We start from the raw sequence: 15,437 nt of genomic DNA on the forward strand, positions 1-15,437 counted from the left end.
GCCCTTTAAGTGGGTTTTCCTCTTGGGTAAAAAATTTCACCAGCACCTAGTAATACAGTGCCTGGCGTATAGTAGGTGCTCAATAAAAATACGTTTAAGGCTGACTGGACAATCTCTAAGATGCCTGTGAGCTCTTCACACCCGATGAGTCTTGACAAGAAGAACCCTCCCCACTCTATCTGCTACCAGCTCCTTTGAAGAAAGCTCAGCAGGGACAAAGCTAAGGGAAACTCATTAGTCTGTCTCCTCTACCCCCCCATTTCCCTATCACTTAGGAATATGGGGCCCCCTCATGCTTCCATCAGGAAACAATTACTGTCATCCAAAACAACAAATCATTAACTAGGCTCTGGATTCTAGTCTAATAGATTTCCCAAATGGGCGGCTCTTGAAAAGCCACGTTGAGCTAGCCTGTCTACTCTCCAGACATTTACTGAGCACAGCCACGGGCCAAGCCCCCACTTGTGTGTATATATGGGGGAGGCAAGGGCAAATAGGACACAATTTCCTCCTGTCTTCAAGGAGATCATACTGTGGTAGAGAGAGACGGAAAGTCTACAAATAACTAAAGTACATCGAGGTCCAGCTCCACAGGGCAGAAAGGGGAAGTGTAGTTACTGCAGCAGACTCTGTTTTAGCCTCAAGATGGGGGAAGGAAAAGATATCTGTTTTTTCATACTTAACCTCAACTTCTATTCCCTGCAGGCTGGGTGGGGGAATGTGTTTTTTCCCTTGTCTGACTAGGGACCTGAGACCACCACTCTTCCCTCCCCCTTGGCCTCACCCTGCAAGAGCACATCCACCCCACATTCCTCCTACACCAGGTGATACTATCTCCCCACACAGGTTTGGACCTGCAGCTCTTGGAAAGTCTTGCGTCTTCCTGTCTGGGAAGTAGTCTAGGACCCACGGAAAGGTCATCAACCTCTTTTCCAGACAGGTAGGTCCCTCATGCCCACCTCAAGCACATTCCAGGACACACCCTTGGGCCTACCCTCCCTCCAACCCCACCCTTCTTAACTGCTGGCTCTGCTTCCCCTGAGAAGCCCAGGTTTGGGTGGGAGGAGGAAAGGCAGATACAATCGGAGGTGAGGCAGGGAGGGGCTCACAGAACTGGTGTTCCTACTGGTACTGTTTCCTGCCCTGATGGCTCCCTCACCCTCACTCACTCTGGGTGGGGAAGAGTCAGGTACAGACAGGATCCCAGTCCCTCATCCATTCACTGCTCTCTCTCCTTGGCAGCCCTTCACTTGGGTTTCATGCAAGGATACAGGAGCTGGTGGACCCCGGTGATGCTGGACAAATGGTACATCTACAGCCACAGAGGCAGAAGGCAGACAGCACACATGTGCTGAGCTGCAAGCTTGTTCCTGAAGGAAGGCTCCGGATTGGCCCCAAGGTGTGGTCACAGACGCAGCTCAAGCCCCTGGAATCTTTGCTCAGTGGCATGGGCATCCACCCCATATGCTCCAGAGACTGCCTCACCCTGGATGTGAAGCAAGGTGTTTGCTTGGCAACCGGGGAGGGTGCCTGACCCCAGAGTAACAAGATATAGAGGATCTAGGGGCCTCAGGCATTTCCCACCCGTTTCTGTTGAGAGGCAATTCCACAGCTCAGTTTAAGCTGGAGGCAGTCTTAGGCTCTTTTTTTTTTTAAGCTGGAGGCAGTCTTAGAGAGGCTAGAACTACAAACCTTCTGCTGGTAACCCCACCTCTCACCTCACAACCTCCAGCTGCCGTCTCACCAGCACTACTGAGGTGGGTACAGGTGAGGATGAGTACATCAAATCGACGATCAATTAAAAGTGTTTATTTTTAAGTAGAAAGGGGGAAGAGAGTGACACAGAGGCAACTTTTGGCATCTTCTTTCCGGGCCGTCACCCCCATGTGCTTCCCAACCCAAAGCACTGGCAGGAGGGGCCCCAGGACAGGATGAGGGGCCAGACAGTCGCAAAGTCACAGAGAGATCTGTACAGCCCTGGAGAGGTGGGATTCAAGGGTCCATCCCAGCTCCCTCGTCCTGGAACAGGATTAGAGCTCAGGGGCATAGGGCTCCCCGGTGGGTGAGGGTACCCGCAGCTCAGCATCGTGCCTGACCACGGTGAAGAGCCCCACCACCGCCAGCAAAGCCATCACCATGACGGCGGAGCAGATGCTGAACATGTTCCGAGTGCCCGTTTTGCGATCGCTGTCATGGAGGACCAGAAGCCCCAAGCAGGCCAGTAAGTGCAGGGGCACCCGGAACCAGTTGAGGACACCAGCTTGCTCTGTCTCAGGGATCACTTTTCTCCGCAGGAAGCCCATGCTGGGAAAGTACAGCCCACAGGCTAACTCGATAAGGAGGAAGGCTATAAAGGACTCCACTGGACTCTCCTGGCTTGGGCTGGTAGAGAAGGTCAACATGAAGAGGGAGAAGACGACGATGAGGACGGCGAGGGAGACTAGGTGCATGGGCTGAAGGTGGTACCTCTTGGAGGTAGCGATGCGGTACAGAGAAGAGCCGAGCAGGCTGGCTGCCATGAAGCTGGAGAAGATGATGCCCAGCGGGGCCCCATGTGGGTCCAGCACAGGCGTCCAGAGGAAGACAAAGATGAAGATGACACTCTCAAACAGGGCCTGAATGGTGCCTAGCATTAGCACACGACGGTCCGACAGGAGGCAGCGCAGACCGCCAGCACAGGTCCTGGGGAAGGCACGTTGCCGACCGTAGTTCTCTCCCCAGTTATGGAGGGCCAAGGCCCCAGCCAGAGCCAAGAGAGGGATGGCAGCCACAAAGGGTGCCACAGGCCCCAGGCCCATCCAGCAGGCCACGGCCTCAGCTGCCACACCTGCCGCTACAGCCAGCACGTGATTCCAGAAGGCAGCTCGGGCAAAGGTAGCCGGGATCCACTCTGCGGGGAAGTCATGCCGTTCCACATGCTCGTGGATGTACCAGGCCTCAAAGGCCGAGAAGAGCAGGGCTGTGGACAGCCCACCGAGTGCTCGGCCCACCAGCAGCACAAAGTAGTCCTGAGAGAGTTTGGTTAAGCAGCAGAGAGAGTAAGTGAGGGAGAAGAGGACACAAGACTTCTTGCGACCCAGCCAATCCACAAGGGAGGAGGCCACCAGTCCAAAGAGGACTGTGGAGGCAAGGCCGCAGACATAGAGGATGGCGATTTGTCCCTCCAGGAAGTGGTAATGTTGATAGAGTTTATAGAGGTAGGGGGCCTGGAGCCAGTCAGCCGCCAGGGCCAGGAAGTAGACCTGATAGAAGTCCAGTTGAAACCGAAGGAAGGAGGGATTGCTGCAGGCTCTTCCAGAGGGCTTAGCCCGGCATCTTGACAGCTCCAACCCCAGGCAGGAGGCCAGGAGGACCACAAAGGCAAGGTAGGCAGTCACCAGCATGGCCGGCCCCCGGAAGACCTAGGGAGAGAAGGGGGCTTCAGAGTCACATCCATTGCCCGGATAGCGCCGTCAAGGGGCTGCGTGTCTAAGCAGAAGGCAGCTCCACCCAACCCCCGCTGCCACCTGCACTTCCCCACCCCTCAACTCCACTCCCCCGGAGCTCAGACCAGAGGGACCAGCTGGGTGGGTGGCAGGAGTGGCCCACCAGATTGGTCTCCAAGGACACTGTGCGGCAGGGAAGGGGTGGGAGAGGGGAGAAGATTGAGCATTCGCCCCATCCTTGCCTGGTATAGCAGAGAGGGAGTTCCTTCACTAATCCCAGCCCTGCAGTTAAGGGGCTGCTGCCCTCTCCCACAGTAGCTTATGCATACAATACTTCCTTCTGTTACCTCCCATCCTCTTTGGGGAGCCCGTTTTTGCCCTCAATGTCTCGTCATCTGTCCCGGGCATCCCCACCGCCCGCGCGGGCCTCTCGAGTTGCTTCTGGGTCACGCGCGTGCATCTCAGATTCTCCCTCCTCCAGGTCAGGGCACCCCCCCGCCCCACACACAATGCGCCCCCTAGTCCCTGCCCAGCGCCGCCACATCCGCTCGCGTCTCGCCCAGACACCATTTCACCTGCTGCCCCGGTCTGCGGGGACGCTCCGGACACGCCCGGCTACAGGCCGCCCGGCCGCCCTGCCCGCTCTGCCCGCTCTACCTCCGGCTCGGGTTCCCCCAGCGCGCCCGCCCCTCACAGCCTGCTTCCGGGAGCCTGGGAGCCCTCTGGCCGCAGCCATGATGGGTCCCGTCACGTGACGGGGGCGCGGCGCTGAAACCCCGCCCCTATTCCGCCCTCTTGCCCCAACCGGGGCGCTGAGCTCTGGACGCCTGCTGGGGCTCAACGGGAGGCGGTGATGGTCGCTGCTCCGGCTTTGGCCCTGTCCGCTGCCCTCCCGTGACACCCGCTCCTTCGACTCCTGGATACCTACGGGGCCCCCTAGAAGTAAAGACACAGTTTCTGTCTCTTCGTCCGTGCCCTGGGTTAGGGAGCGCAGCTGTGTCTGGGAAAATGCCAGCAGTACCGCAGAGCTGGGGCTTGAGCTTCTTGAGGAACATCGCCGCCCCAAGCCGAGACAGGCTCCTCGCTTCCCTCCTCTCCCAGAGTAGTGACCTCCAGGCCAGAAGTCAGTATGGCCCAGACACCTGAGGGAGGCAGTGTGGTGTAAAGGACTTGGACTTTGGTTTGCAGACGGCCAAGGCTCAAATCCCAGCCCTGTGGCCTCGGGCAAGCCATATGACTTCTCAGTGTCCCAGTTTCTCGGTCGGCAGTTACAGGAGAGCAGCGCCCAAATAAAAAAGGCTGAAGTTCAGTGGCAGTTAAGGGTTAAGAATTTCAGCCTTGGAGCCGGATGCCCACCCTCTGCCACTTACCAGCTGTGTTACCTTGGAAAGGTTATTTAAACTCTTTCCAGCCTAGTATTATCTCCTCAAAACCCTCCAATGCTTCCCATGTCACAAAGCATAAAATCCAAAATCACTATAATGGCCTACAACAGAGGCCTCTGTTCTCCGTTCCACTGCTACATCTCTGACCTTATCTCCTACCATTCTCCTTCCTACGCCTTCTCCATCTATACTGTCTACCACCAGGGCTTTTGCACACTGTGCCCTGTAAAGTTCTGGTTCTTCTCCCAGATATCCACATGGTTCCCTCCCTCAGCCCCTGCAGTTCTGTCTTCAAGTGTCACCTTATCAGAGAGGCCTTGCTTGGCCAACCTGTTTGAAAAAACACCACCACGTCTGCCACAGTAATCTACCTGCTTCCCTACCAACTCTCTATTCTCCTTTGCTGCATTTTCTCCATAGCACTTAACACCATCTGGCACACAATATATTTTGCTTATTTACTATTTCTTCTCCCTACAGATTTTTATCTGTTTTTGTTCACTTATATTCCCAGTACTTAAAATGGTTAATGGTACATAAAAACATTCAATAAATATTTGATGAATAAATGAATGAATAAGTTAATACGTGTAAACTACTCTAAAAAGTGCTTGTCTTTATTAGCTGGTAACACTTATCAAACAGTTATTATGTACCTAAGTTCTGTCTTAAGAAGTCCTGGGCCAACTGCTGTAGATGAATTGTTTAACTGTCACAACAACCCTTTAGGTAGTTACTATGATTATCCTTCAGAATTGGAAAGGTTAAGTAACATGACTAGAGTCACGTGGTAAGAGGTAGAGTCAGAACTGGGACCCAGATCTTTCCAGTTCTACACTCATGATTTCTAAGAAGATTAAATGGGTTCACCCACCTGCACAGGTGATTAGCAAATGTTAGTTTTCTCTTTTAAAAAATTTTATTTCTTTCTTTATTTTTGGCTGTGTTGGGTCTTCGTTTCCGTGCGTGGACTTTCTGTAGTTGCAGCGAGCGGGGGCTACCCTTCATTGCGGTGCGCGGGCCTCTCACTGTCGCGGCCTCTCTTGTTGCAGAGCACCAGCTCCAGACGCGCAGGCTCAGCAGTTGTGGCTCACAGGCCTAGTTGCTCCGCGGCACGTGGGATCCTCCCAGACCAGGGCTCGAACACGTGTCCCCTGCATTGGCAGGCAGATTCCCAACCACTGCGCCACCAGGGAAGCCCCTGTTGGTTTTCTTTATACTAAAGTTTGGAGGGTAGAGGGTGGGAGGATCTGGAATTATAACTTGAGAAATACTTTCTTATGATAAAGTAAACAGCTGAGATTTATATCCTACAAGTTCCAAGTTGCCTTTATCCCTAACTGGCAAACTTCTAGAGAGTAGAAAAGGTATTGGTGCCCATGCATTTGTCTAGAAACACGAAGACTCAAAAATCATGATTTCCCAAGGTCATTCAGTGAGTGAGGGCATGAGGGATCGAAATGGCCTTCTATTCTGATCCTGGACTGAAACCCCTTGAACTCCTGACACCCAGTCTCTCAGTTCCTGGTGGTCTTTTCTTTGAGGGAGGAGGTCATCCTGAATGAAGGCAGGGAGTGGGACAGGATGGCCTTACGTGCTTTGTCTTCTGTTTTCCAGGATGGAGGCCAGTGCTCTCCATTATTGAGTTGCATTTTGCTCAGAAGCACCTGACAAAGAGAGACTTTAAGGAAGATTACATTGTTTTGGATTACTTTTATTGTAGGACCTATTCAAAATATGTTAACTCTTTAAGGTTCCCCTGGCCCCTCGAAGCTGTGAAGCACAGCTGGGAAATGTGCCAGCTGAGCAGCAGGGGACTGAAGGGGATAAAGGACAGCCTGGGAGTGCAATTCCATCTCTAGGACACACTTCTAGTAGAGGGCAAGGAGGGCTGGGGTCTCTGTGTGGGGAGTCACAGGGGAAGTCTGGCTTTCAGGGCAGATGGGGAGAATGCTCTGGGAATTACTAGGAACCATGCTTACCAGAGGAGCATCATTTAAAACCTCTGTTACGAAAATGTTCAAACATACATAAAGGTAGAGAGCATAGTTCTATGAAACCCTATATACTTAATTCAACAATATTGATTTTTGTCCCCTTGTTTCTTCTCCTCCTTTCTTTCTTTTTCCGTTTGCCAAAATACTTAAAATTAAATACATCACTTCACTCCATACTCAGTGTGCATCTGAAATACGGACCTTTTCCTACATAACCTCAAAGCCATTTTCACATTTAACAAAATCAACACAGATTCCTTGGCATTGTAAGTACTCAGTTCATAATTAAATGTTTCCAGCAGTCTAACAATGTCTCTTTACAATTGGGTGGTCCCAATCAGGAACCAAACAAGGTCTCCCCACCACCACCAGCCATTGACTAGTTGAAGAAATCCAGTCAGATCTCCTTTAGAATGTCCCACGTTCTGGATGTGTTTTCTCACTTCCTTGTTTTGTCATTTAATTTGTTCCTCCACCCCCCATATTTCTCATTAAATGGAGGTTAGCTCTAGAGGTTTGATTAGAATCACGTTCAGTTTTTCTTGTTTGTTTCTTTGTTTGGCAAGAGTCCTTCACAGGTGGTGCTGAGTGCTTCAGATTGCATCACATCAGGAGGTACATGGCATGTGGGGTCAGGTAGTGACAGCCTTATTCCTCCATTGTAAAGTTCTCCATCAACCACCATCCTTGGTTTCATCCATTGACGATTCTTGCTTTGATCAATTATTTCATTAAGGGGTTGCAAAATGGTGATTTTTCTAATTCCATATTCCTTCTACATTAGCTGGAGTTCTTCTGTAAGTAAGAAGTTTTCTCCACCACTTAGAGCTATTTGGCCACCCTGAAATATAAGTTACACAGGACAGGCAGCATAAATGCATAATTCTTTTTCTTTCTGGTTGCCAATTTTCAGAATATGAAGTTGGGAGAAAAACTTCATTTTTTAAAAGTTTTGGGCTTAGAGCTGAGTAGGGATGGATGGCCTGGACAGTGGGCGGGGGAAGAAGGGTCTATTCTGGTAGCTCTGTCCAGCCCTCACTCATTCCAGGGCATGGGGTGTTTGGGGGACAGCTGGACAATGGAGGACTTGGTGTCCTGGCCCTTGGGCAGCAATGAGATGGGCATGACATAGGCCTGGTGTGCAGGCAGCTGCAGGACCCAGAGAGAGAGAGAGAGAGAGAGAAAACCAGATTTTGGGGAGGCAGAAAGAGAGATAGGAATTGAAAAACAGCTGGACCCAGAAGACAGGAACAAAGACAGAAAGGGAAATAGAAATGGAAGAGATCGAGAATGACTTGCACCCAGAAGCAGAACAGGACAAAGGAGAGAGGCAGGAGGTGAATCAAAAGACCAAGGAAGAGGAACTTCCCTGGTGCCACAGTGGTCCCAATGCAGGGGACGTGGGTTTGATCCCTAGTCCAGGAAGATCCCACATGCGGTGTAGCAACTAAGCCCATATGCTGAAACTACTGAGCCTGCGCTCTAGAGCCTGAGCTCAACTATCGAGCCTGAGCTCTAGAGCCCGAGCCACAACTACTGAAGCCCCTGTGCCTAGAGCCCACGCACTGCAACGAAGAGTAGCCCCCGCTCTCCACAACTAGAGAAAGCCCACAACGAAGACCCAACACAGCCAAAAATAAATTTATTTTAAAAAAAAGGAAGAAAACAAGATTTTAAATTAGATGGGGAAAGGGAGGGACGAGTGGGGGAAACAGATGTAGAGATACAAGTTAGGTGAAGGCAGAAAGTCCAGGTGATAGAAAAAAGGAAACAGAAATGGAGAGAGTGGTGTAGAAAGCTAGAAGGAAGGATAAGCAGAAGGATAAACAGAGATAGAAAGGAAAGAACAAAGGGTTCCAGAGAAGGAGGTTGAGAAAGGGAAGATTGAAACAGACCAGTGTCAGAGAACTTGGGGAATGTGGAGGGGTGCTTAGGGGCTCTCAGCTTAAGATCCAGTCCCACACAGATGCCAAGGTCTATCACTTCCAGCTTCCTCTTGGTGGCTTCTCCAAACCCCCGGCCCCAGCCCCACCCCCAGGGACAGGGGACTTATGACTAGCTATGTGTGGATGGGATCATTGGGAACCCGAGTCAAGGGTTCCCAGCTTCCATCATCCCCCTGCTAGATGAGCACGGATGTAACAGATGGGATTATTGCTGGAAGATTGAGGTCATGCGGCTGGGCGAGCACTCAGAGATTTGAGAGATAAGACATCCAGGTAGAGAGCGCCAGGTTCCTAGAAGCAAAGGACAATGAAGGATGTCATGATATCCAAGGGGAGGGAGGAACCAAGAATGCTCTGCTCAGCCTCTTCTTCTGGTCCAAGAGCCGTTGACCTTCCTTACCAGGCTCATGATGAGAGGTAAGGGATTCAGAGATTCTTGGGTCATTTAGGGATATGGGTGGAGGTCCACAGGGCAAGAAAAGTGGTCCCTGGACAAAGGATCCCCTGTCGCCTCTAGAGGAAGAATCCATCTCATCCATGCAAACTGCAGAGAAGATGAGCCAGGAAGGGTCTCCAGGGGAGGCTGACCAGAGGGGAAAATGGCCAACTTGCTCACCTTCAGGGGCCGTGGGAGAGGCTCTGAGAAGAACACTTTCCATTCCAGAAGTTGCGGAAGAGGAGGTTCTGGAACCAGTGGGAGCATGCCCAGAAACTAGCTTCAAAGCAGACGTCCCGAGACTGAGGAGGAGGCCGGGGATCTCAGCAGCCAGCCTCCTCTCCTTGCCTGGGTGAGGGGTCCAGCTGATCCTTCTCCATCCTCCAGAGCTTCTGCCTCCTCCCTGAGGAAGCAGCTGCAGAAGTGCCCTGGAAGATTGGCAATCTCACAAGGAGCAACAGCCCAGCTAGACTATCAGACAGTGTCGAGAGGTGCGGTGTCCCCTGAAGCAGCAGCTGCAGTGGCCGGCGGAGCCTGGAGGTCCCCGGGCAGCCCCCTGGCCACGGCCACAGCTGTCACTGCAGCCCAAGCAGGAGCTGGAACAGGTGGCTTGACCCCTGGAGCAAGGGTACATGGGGCAGGGAGAGGGGTGGCAGCAGGTCAAATGCGGAGCAGAGCAGGGGCTGCAGGAACTGAGGGGACAAGTCAAGGGTGGACAGGCAGGGCAGGGAGGGCAGGGGCAGGTACAGGGTGGGCCAGGGAGGCCGGGACAGGAGGGGCAGGGAGCTGCGTAATAGGGATAGATAGTGCAGGAGCAGGTGGGAGGGGGACAGCCAGGGCAGGGGCAGGCACAGGGAGAGGGGGGGCAGGACAGACAAGGGGAGGCAGCTGGTGGGCCGTGCCCGGAGGGTGGAGGGGGATGCTGGTGGCTGGCCTTCTTGTTCCGAGGCCCCAAATGTAGGCCCAGAGAGAAGTCCATTCAGCTGCAGGAGCGGCCAGGCTGGGGGGCTGGGTGAAGGGGAGGGCAGGGGTGGGGTCAGAGGGGGGACAGTGGGGAGCAGGGGTGTGGGCAGGATTAAACTTAAGCCACTGCTGAGCCTCTCTGAGCCTGCAGCAGCTCAGACTTCCCCAGCTAGCCCTCCGCTTCCCGGCCTGCCTGCTCCCCTCCCCTCCACTGAGAACCCACCAAGGGCACCAGACCAGAGCACGTCCTCCAAATAGCATGTGCACTTTCATTCCTCCAGTCCTTTGTTTCCGCTCTTCCTTCTGCTCCCGGTGCCCTTTCTCTTTTCTCCACCTGGCGAGGTCCCATCATCTCTGAAGTCTTCCCCTTTATTCAATCAGAAAGTATTTCTTGGGGACTTCCCTGGTGGCACAGTGGTTAAGAATCCGCCTGCCAATGCAGGGGACACGGGTTCGAGCCCTAATCCGGGAGGATCCCACATGCCACGGAGCAACCAAGCCCATGCGCCACAACTACTGAGCCTGCGCTCTAGAGCCCGTGAGCCACAACTACTGAGCCTGTGCGCCACAACTACTGAGCCTGTACTCTAGAGCCCGCATACCACAACTACTGAAGCCCGCGCGCATAGAGCCCATGCTCTGCAACAAGAGAAGCCACCGCAATGAGAAGCCCGCACACTGAAACGAAGACCCAATGCAGCCAAAAATAAATAAATTAATTAAAAAAAAAAAAGTATTTCTTGAGCTCCAGGCACCTGACACCTGCCCATCACTCTCCAGCCCTGAAGGCTAGAACGGCTGCTTCAGGCTCTCATATGGTCCCTAGAGGAGACGTCAGGAAGCAGCAACAGCACCAGCAGATGCTCTGAGACTCTGAGACTGAGCCAGGGATGTTGGTGGGAGCTGGCAGGGGAGGGAGGAAGCCTAGGTTCTGGGAGTTTCCAGACAGGGCAAATCCCAGGTGTGAGGGTTGGAGGAGGGGCTGGCCGTCTCTGGGAGCCTGACAACCGGCCTGGACAATTATTATTTGAGGGCCTGTCATGCAGCAGGCACTGGCCATGGGACAGAGCAAGACAGCTTACTTTAAAGTGAGGGGTGGGGCAGGGTGGAGACAAAAACCAAACAGGTAAACAAACAAAGGTAAGCAAACAAATACATTAGCTTACTTCAGAGCATGGAAACAGCTATGAAAAAAACCAGGGTGGGGGCTTCCCTGGTGGCGCAGTGGTTGAGAGTCCGCCTGCTGATGCAGGGGACACAGGTTCGCACCCCGGTCCGGGAAGATCCCACGTGCTGCGGAGCGGCTAGGCCCGTGAGCCGTGGCCACTGAGCCTGCGCGTCCGGAGCCCGTGCTCCGCAACGGGAGAGGCCACAACAGTGAGAGGCCCGCGTACTGCAAAAACAAAACAACAACAACAAAAAAACAGGGTGATGTGATGACTCAGAGAGGTGGACCCTTCAGGAGGGGCTGCTAGACAGTCCCCAAACAGTCAGCTATGATGGCCCTTAAGGGTTTGGGAGGAGATAAAAGCACTGGCAGGAATCTCCCTGGTGGTCCAGTGGTTAAGACTCTGAGTTTCCAACCTGCATGCCACGTGGCAAAAAAAAAAAAAAAAAAAGTGCTGGCCGACCAGGGGAGAGCTGCTTGAGTCTGAATGGAACCCAGGTGACTGGACTACGAAGAAAACTAAAGCTGAGAAGGGAATAAGGAGGGCTGGAGGTTGCAATAGAAGATTCAGTGGTCAGGGAAAGTGCCAGTGGGAAGTGACATTTTAGCAAGGACCTGAAGAAAGTGAGGGAGAGAGCCATGGAGATAGCTAGTGGAAGAACATTCCAGAGAGGGGGGACAGCAAGTACAAAGGGCAAAGAGGAGAGTCATATGGCACAGGCAGAGAGCCAGGTAGAGGCCCTGGGAGCCACGGCAGTGACTTGGATCTTATTCCAAGGAAAAGGGAAAACCACTGAGAGTTTTAGGTAAGAAAGGTGTATGGGTCTTCTTGATCCTACACCTGCCCCTGGCTAGAACATTCTGCTTCCTGTGTAACTGATACAACCATTTTGGAAAACAGTTTGGCATTATCTCGTAAAAACTGAGATTTCCTGTACGTACATTTTGACTCTTAGTTTTACGGCCTAGAAAAACTCTTGCATGTATGTACTGGGAAACACACACAAGAATGTTCTTAGTGGCATTATGATAGCCCAGACTGGAAACAACTCAAACTTTCACCAACAGTAGAATAAAAAAATTAATTGTGGTATATTCAAGCAACTGAATGCTCCGTAACAATAAAGAAGACAGTTATGTGCAACAATTTGGATCTCTCTCACAAACAAGAAGTTGAGCAAAATAAGTGAGACACAAAAGGGTAATACAGTGTCATTCCGTTTATATAAACCTCAAAAACAGGCAAAATTAAGTAATATTGATTAGGGATGCATACATAGGTGCTAATCCTATAAAGAAAAAGAAGGAAATAATTATCACAAAAGTCAGGATGGTGGTTACCTCTTAAGGGAGGGAGGGGATGATGGGAGAGTCACATGGGAACTTCTGGAGCAGGAAGTACTCTATTTCTTGACCTGGATGCCAGCTGAGTAGGTATTCGCTTTATTCCAATTTATTCTGTACACTGTTCATAATATATTTCTTTACTCTTTCAGAAAGAGAAAATAGAAGTACTGTCTCTTTCTCCACTCCATGCCGCCTCGTTCAAATCATTATGCTGAAGTTAGATACTGCCTAGTTCATACACCTATCTTTCCCACCAGACCTTGAGTCAGCAACCTTCCCTGTCACTGGTCTGGCACCTGTCCGGGCCTGGCATACAGCAGGTGCTCAATAACTGTTTTCTGAATTGGACTGAACTGAACTGATTTTTTCCAAGTCTCTCATCTCATGGAGAGGTGGGCAGCTGCAGAAGAGGAGGAAGCCTGTCGTGGTGAAGAGACCTCAGGACCACCAAGACCTAGGTTCCCATCTTAGCTCTGCTATGTGCTAGCTGTGTGATGATATTGGGCAAGCTGCTTAACCTCTCTGGTTCTCAGCTCCCTCCCCTGTGATGGGGTTGATAATAACTGCTACTTCTCTGGACTGCTTTGTGGATTAAATGAGTAACGTACATGCCCTAGCACAACGCCTGGCACATAGAGACGGTCAACGAAGGATAGCTTCCCAACGCCCTCCCCCCAGCCCCACATCTTTTCTTCGAAGGGGTTCACTAGATAGGGCAGCCAGACATCAAATATGGTCCCAGAAAGTGGGCCCACATCCTCAGGGCCCCTCAGGGCTAAGGCGGAGATGTAGTCTGGAGGAGAGCTGGCAGACAGGGAGATCCCACTGTAAGTGAACAGAACCCAGGCTGTTGGTGGGAGCTGGCAGAGGAGGTAGGACACCAGGGTTCTGGGAGTTTCCATCCAGGAGAAGTCCCAGGTGTGGGTGCAGGGGTGCCAGGCCTGCCCCACCCAACACCCTGGCCCCAGGGCATGTGGGCACAGGGAGGAAAATGGGTCAGAGCAGGGCTGGAACTTAACCCCATTGGTCCCATGACCTCTTTGCCAGCTCCGGAGGAGGCATGGCCACAAGAAGCCTGCTCCCTCCTCCAAAGGACCCTCCATCCCTTTTCTTCAGAAAGGAAGAAGCTTGGAACCTTGGTGTCTGGGCAGGAGGGGCTGGAAGCCCCCAAGTGGACAGAGGAGAGAGAACCCCATAACCCGGGATGGAGGTTCTGTACAAAACGGACTGCTGCACCCACCCACACCGGGCCTGGCCGCCACCTGGAGCAGTCAGCTCACAAACTCCGGGCAACTGTGGAAGCAGACATGCTCCTCATTCCAGGGAGTGGAACAGGTCAGGGCTGGATCCCAGAGGGGGAGGGTGCACGGTCAAACAGATCAGAGTAGAAGGGTTTTCTGTCTGGTGAGGCTCCAGCCAGGCAAACTCAGGAATCCCTCACCCTGAGGGATTTGCCAACAATGTGCGGCCTTGTTTTCTCTATGTAATCTCGGGCCTATGCCTGTGGATTCCTCCTCCCTATCTGTGCCTCTGTTTCCCTTTCTGGAGGAAGAGATGAAGGAATGGGTGGAATCATTCCAGGGCAGGATCACCAGGTGTCCCAGGGTCCTGCTTTGGCCATTAGGAGGTGCTTACCATCCCTCCCTTGTAACATATCAAAATCTAGGTGAGGAGGGACCTTCTTCTTTCTGGGGGAGCAGGGTGGCTGGGAGCCAGGACCCTGATTCCAGGGCCTTTGCACATACTCTTCTGCTTCTGCTGCCCTCCCTTCTCTCTACTGCCCCCACACACCCCCGCAAAAGTCTTTTCTAATCTCCTTGGCTGGGGGAAAAGACTCTTCTACTATCCATTCTCACAGCACCTTATACCTCTCCACGCTGGTTGTCACTTGCAATTTTGTGGGTGATTTGTTTCATGTCTGACTCCTCTACCAGACTATAAGCCCGCAAGGGCAGAGACCATACCCAGGGCCTAGCACAGTGCTTGGCATATAGCGGATGCTTAATAAAGATTTGTTGAATTAATGAATGGTGCATGTTCAGGGAAGAAATTCCTGGAGTTGTTTAGGCCAGTCCTAAAATGCTGTGTTTCAAAATCAAGGCCTTATTCTATGTGGGGATCTGGGCAGCTCTGAGGCTGGTAAGTATCTTCCACACACAAACTCATTCACCAGGAGAACCAACAAACTGGCAAGCAGCAACATAGGCCTGATACAAGGGGTGGAACTGAGCAAGCACGCAGGGCAAGGCTGGCACCAGCCTCGGCACGGAGCAGGCCTAGGGGGAGGAGGTGGGAGAGGAGGGGAGGAAGGGAAAGAAGACTCATGTTGTACATGTTTTCATCACGCTCTCCCTGGGTGTCCCTGGTCTCCAAGCCCCGATGGCACTTCTGTGCCATAATGATGTCCTTGGGGGTTGTAACATAGCTCCCCCCACCTCCCAAAGACATCTGCCAGCCACCTCTGAGCATGGCCTAGGACATCCTCCCAGTACCAGCCTGGGCATGGGGAAGTTGCCTGTTCAGTGTCCTGATGATGATGGGGAGCCGGCAAGGGTGAAAATTAGGGCTGGGCAATACGGTAAATCAGGGCAGCTGGGACAGATGTGTGGATCTTTTTCCTCTCCTCACAGTCTCTCCTTTTGGTCTTCGTGATGAAGGGAGCAAAGGAAGCCTGGTCCTAGGGCCCCCAAGATATCATTTTCTCCAAGTTGCCAGGGTGACCAAGTGAAGAAACCACAAACATAGCAAAGCCTAGAACTGGGGATGACCC

At 52.4% G+C, this 15,437-nt stretch overlaps 1 protein-coding gene and 1 long non-coding RNA gene across 7 annotated transcripts in view; both read right to left on the reverse strand.

Moving 5' to 3' along the window:
* Positions 1–1,789: 1,789 nt before the first annotated feature.
* On the reverse strand, positions 1,790–4,174 carry MFSD5 (major facilitator superfamily domain containing 5). Of its 3 annotated transcripts, none has more exons than XM_032646823.1 (2): positions 4,083–4,174; positions 1,790–3,401 (listed from the first exon to the last, which is right to left on the reverse strand). In XM_032646823.1, the coding sequence occupies exon 2, from the start codon at positions 3,381–3,383 to the stop codon at positions 2,031–2,033; it is 1,353 nt and encodes a 450-aa protein (XP_032502714.1). In that variant the 5' UTR covers positions 3,384–3,401; positions 4,083–4,174; the 3' UTR covers positions 1,790–2,030. The 3 variants fall into 3 exon arrangements, with proteins under 3 accessions (XP_032502714.1, XP_032502712.1, XP_032502713.1); XM_032646821.1 differs by having other exon boundaries at positions 4,001–4,173; XM_032646822.1 differs by lacking the exon at positions 4,083–4,174 and adding an exon at positions 3,773–3,930.
* A 1,970-nt stretch (positions 4,175–6,144) lies between these two features.
* LOC116760360 overlaps positions 6,145–15,437 on the reverse strand; it is a 33,157-nt gene continuing 23,864 nt past the window's right edge. For 2 of the 4 annotated variants that reach the window (XR_004351716.1, XR_004351713.1), the window contains 3 exons: positions 10,376–10,519; positions 9,370–10,189; positions 8,422–9,044 (listed from right to left, as the gene is read on the reverse strand). This is a non-coding gene — a long non-coding RNA (uncharacterized LOC116760360). Of the gene's footprint in view, positions 7,649–8,421; positions 9,045–9,369; positions 10,190–10,375; positions 10,520–15,437 lie in introns of those variants that run through there. The other 2 variants (XR_004351714.1, XR_004351715.1) reach the window with 2 other exon arrangements.

The sequence above is a fragment of the Phocoena sinus genome, chromosome 10 (genome assembly GCF_008692025.1).
Source record: "Phocoena sinus isolate mPhoSin1 chromosome 10, mPhoSin1.pri, whole genome shotgun sequence".
NCBI classification, from domain to species: Eukaryota; Metazoa; Chordata; class Mammalia; order Artiodactyla; family Phocoenidae; genus Phocoena; species Phocoena sinus.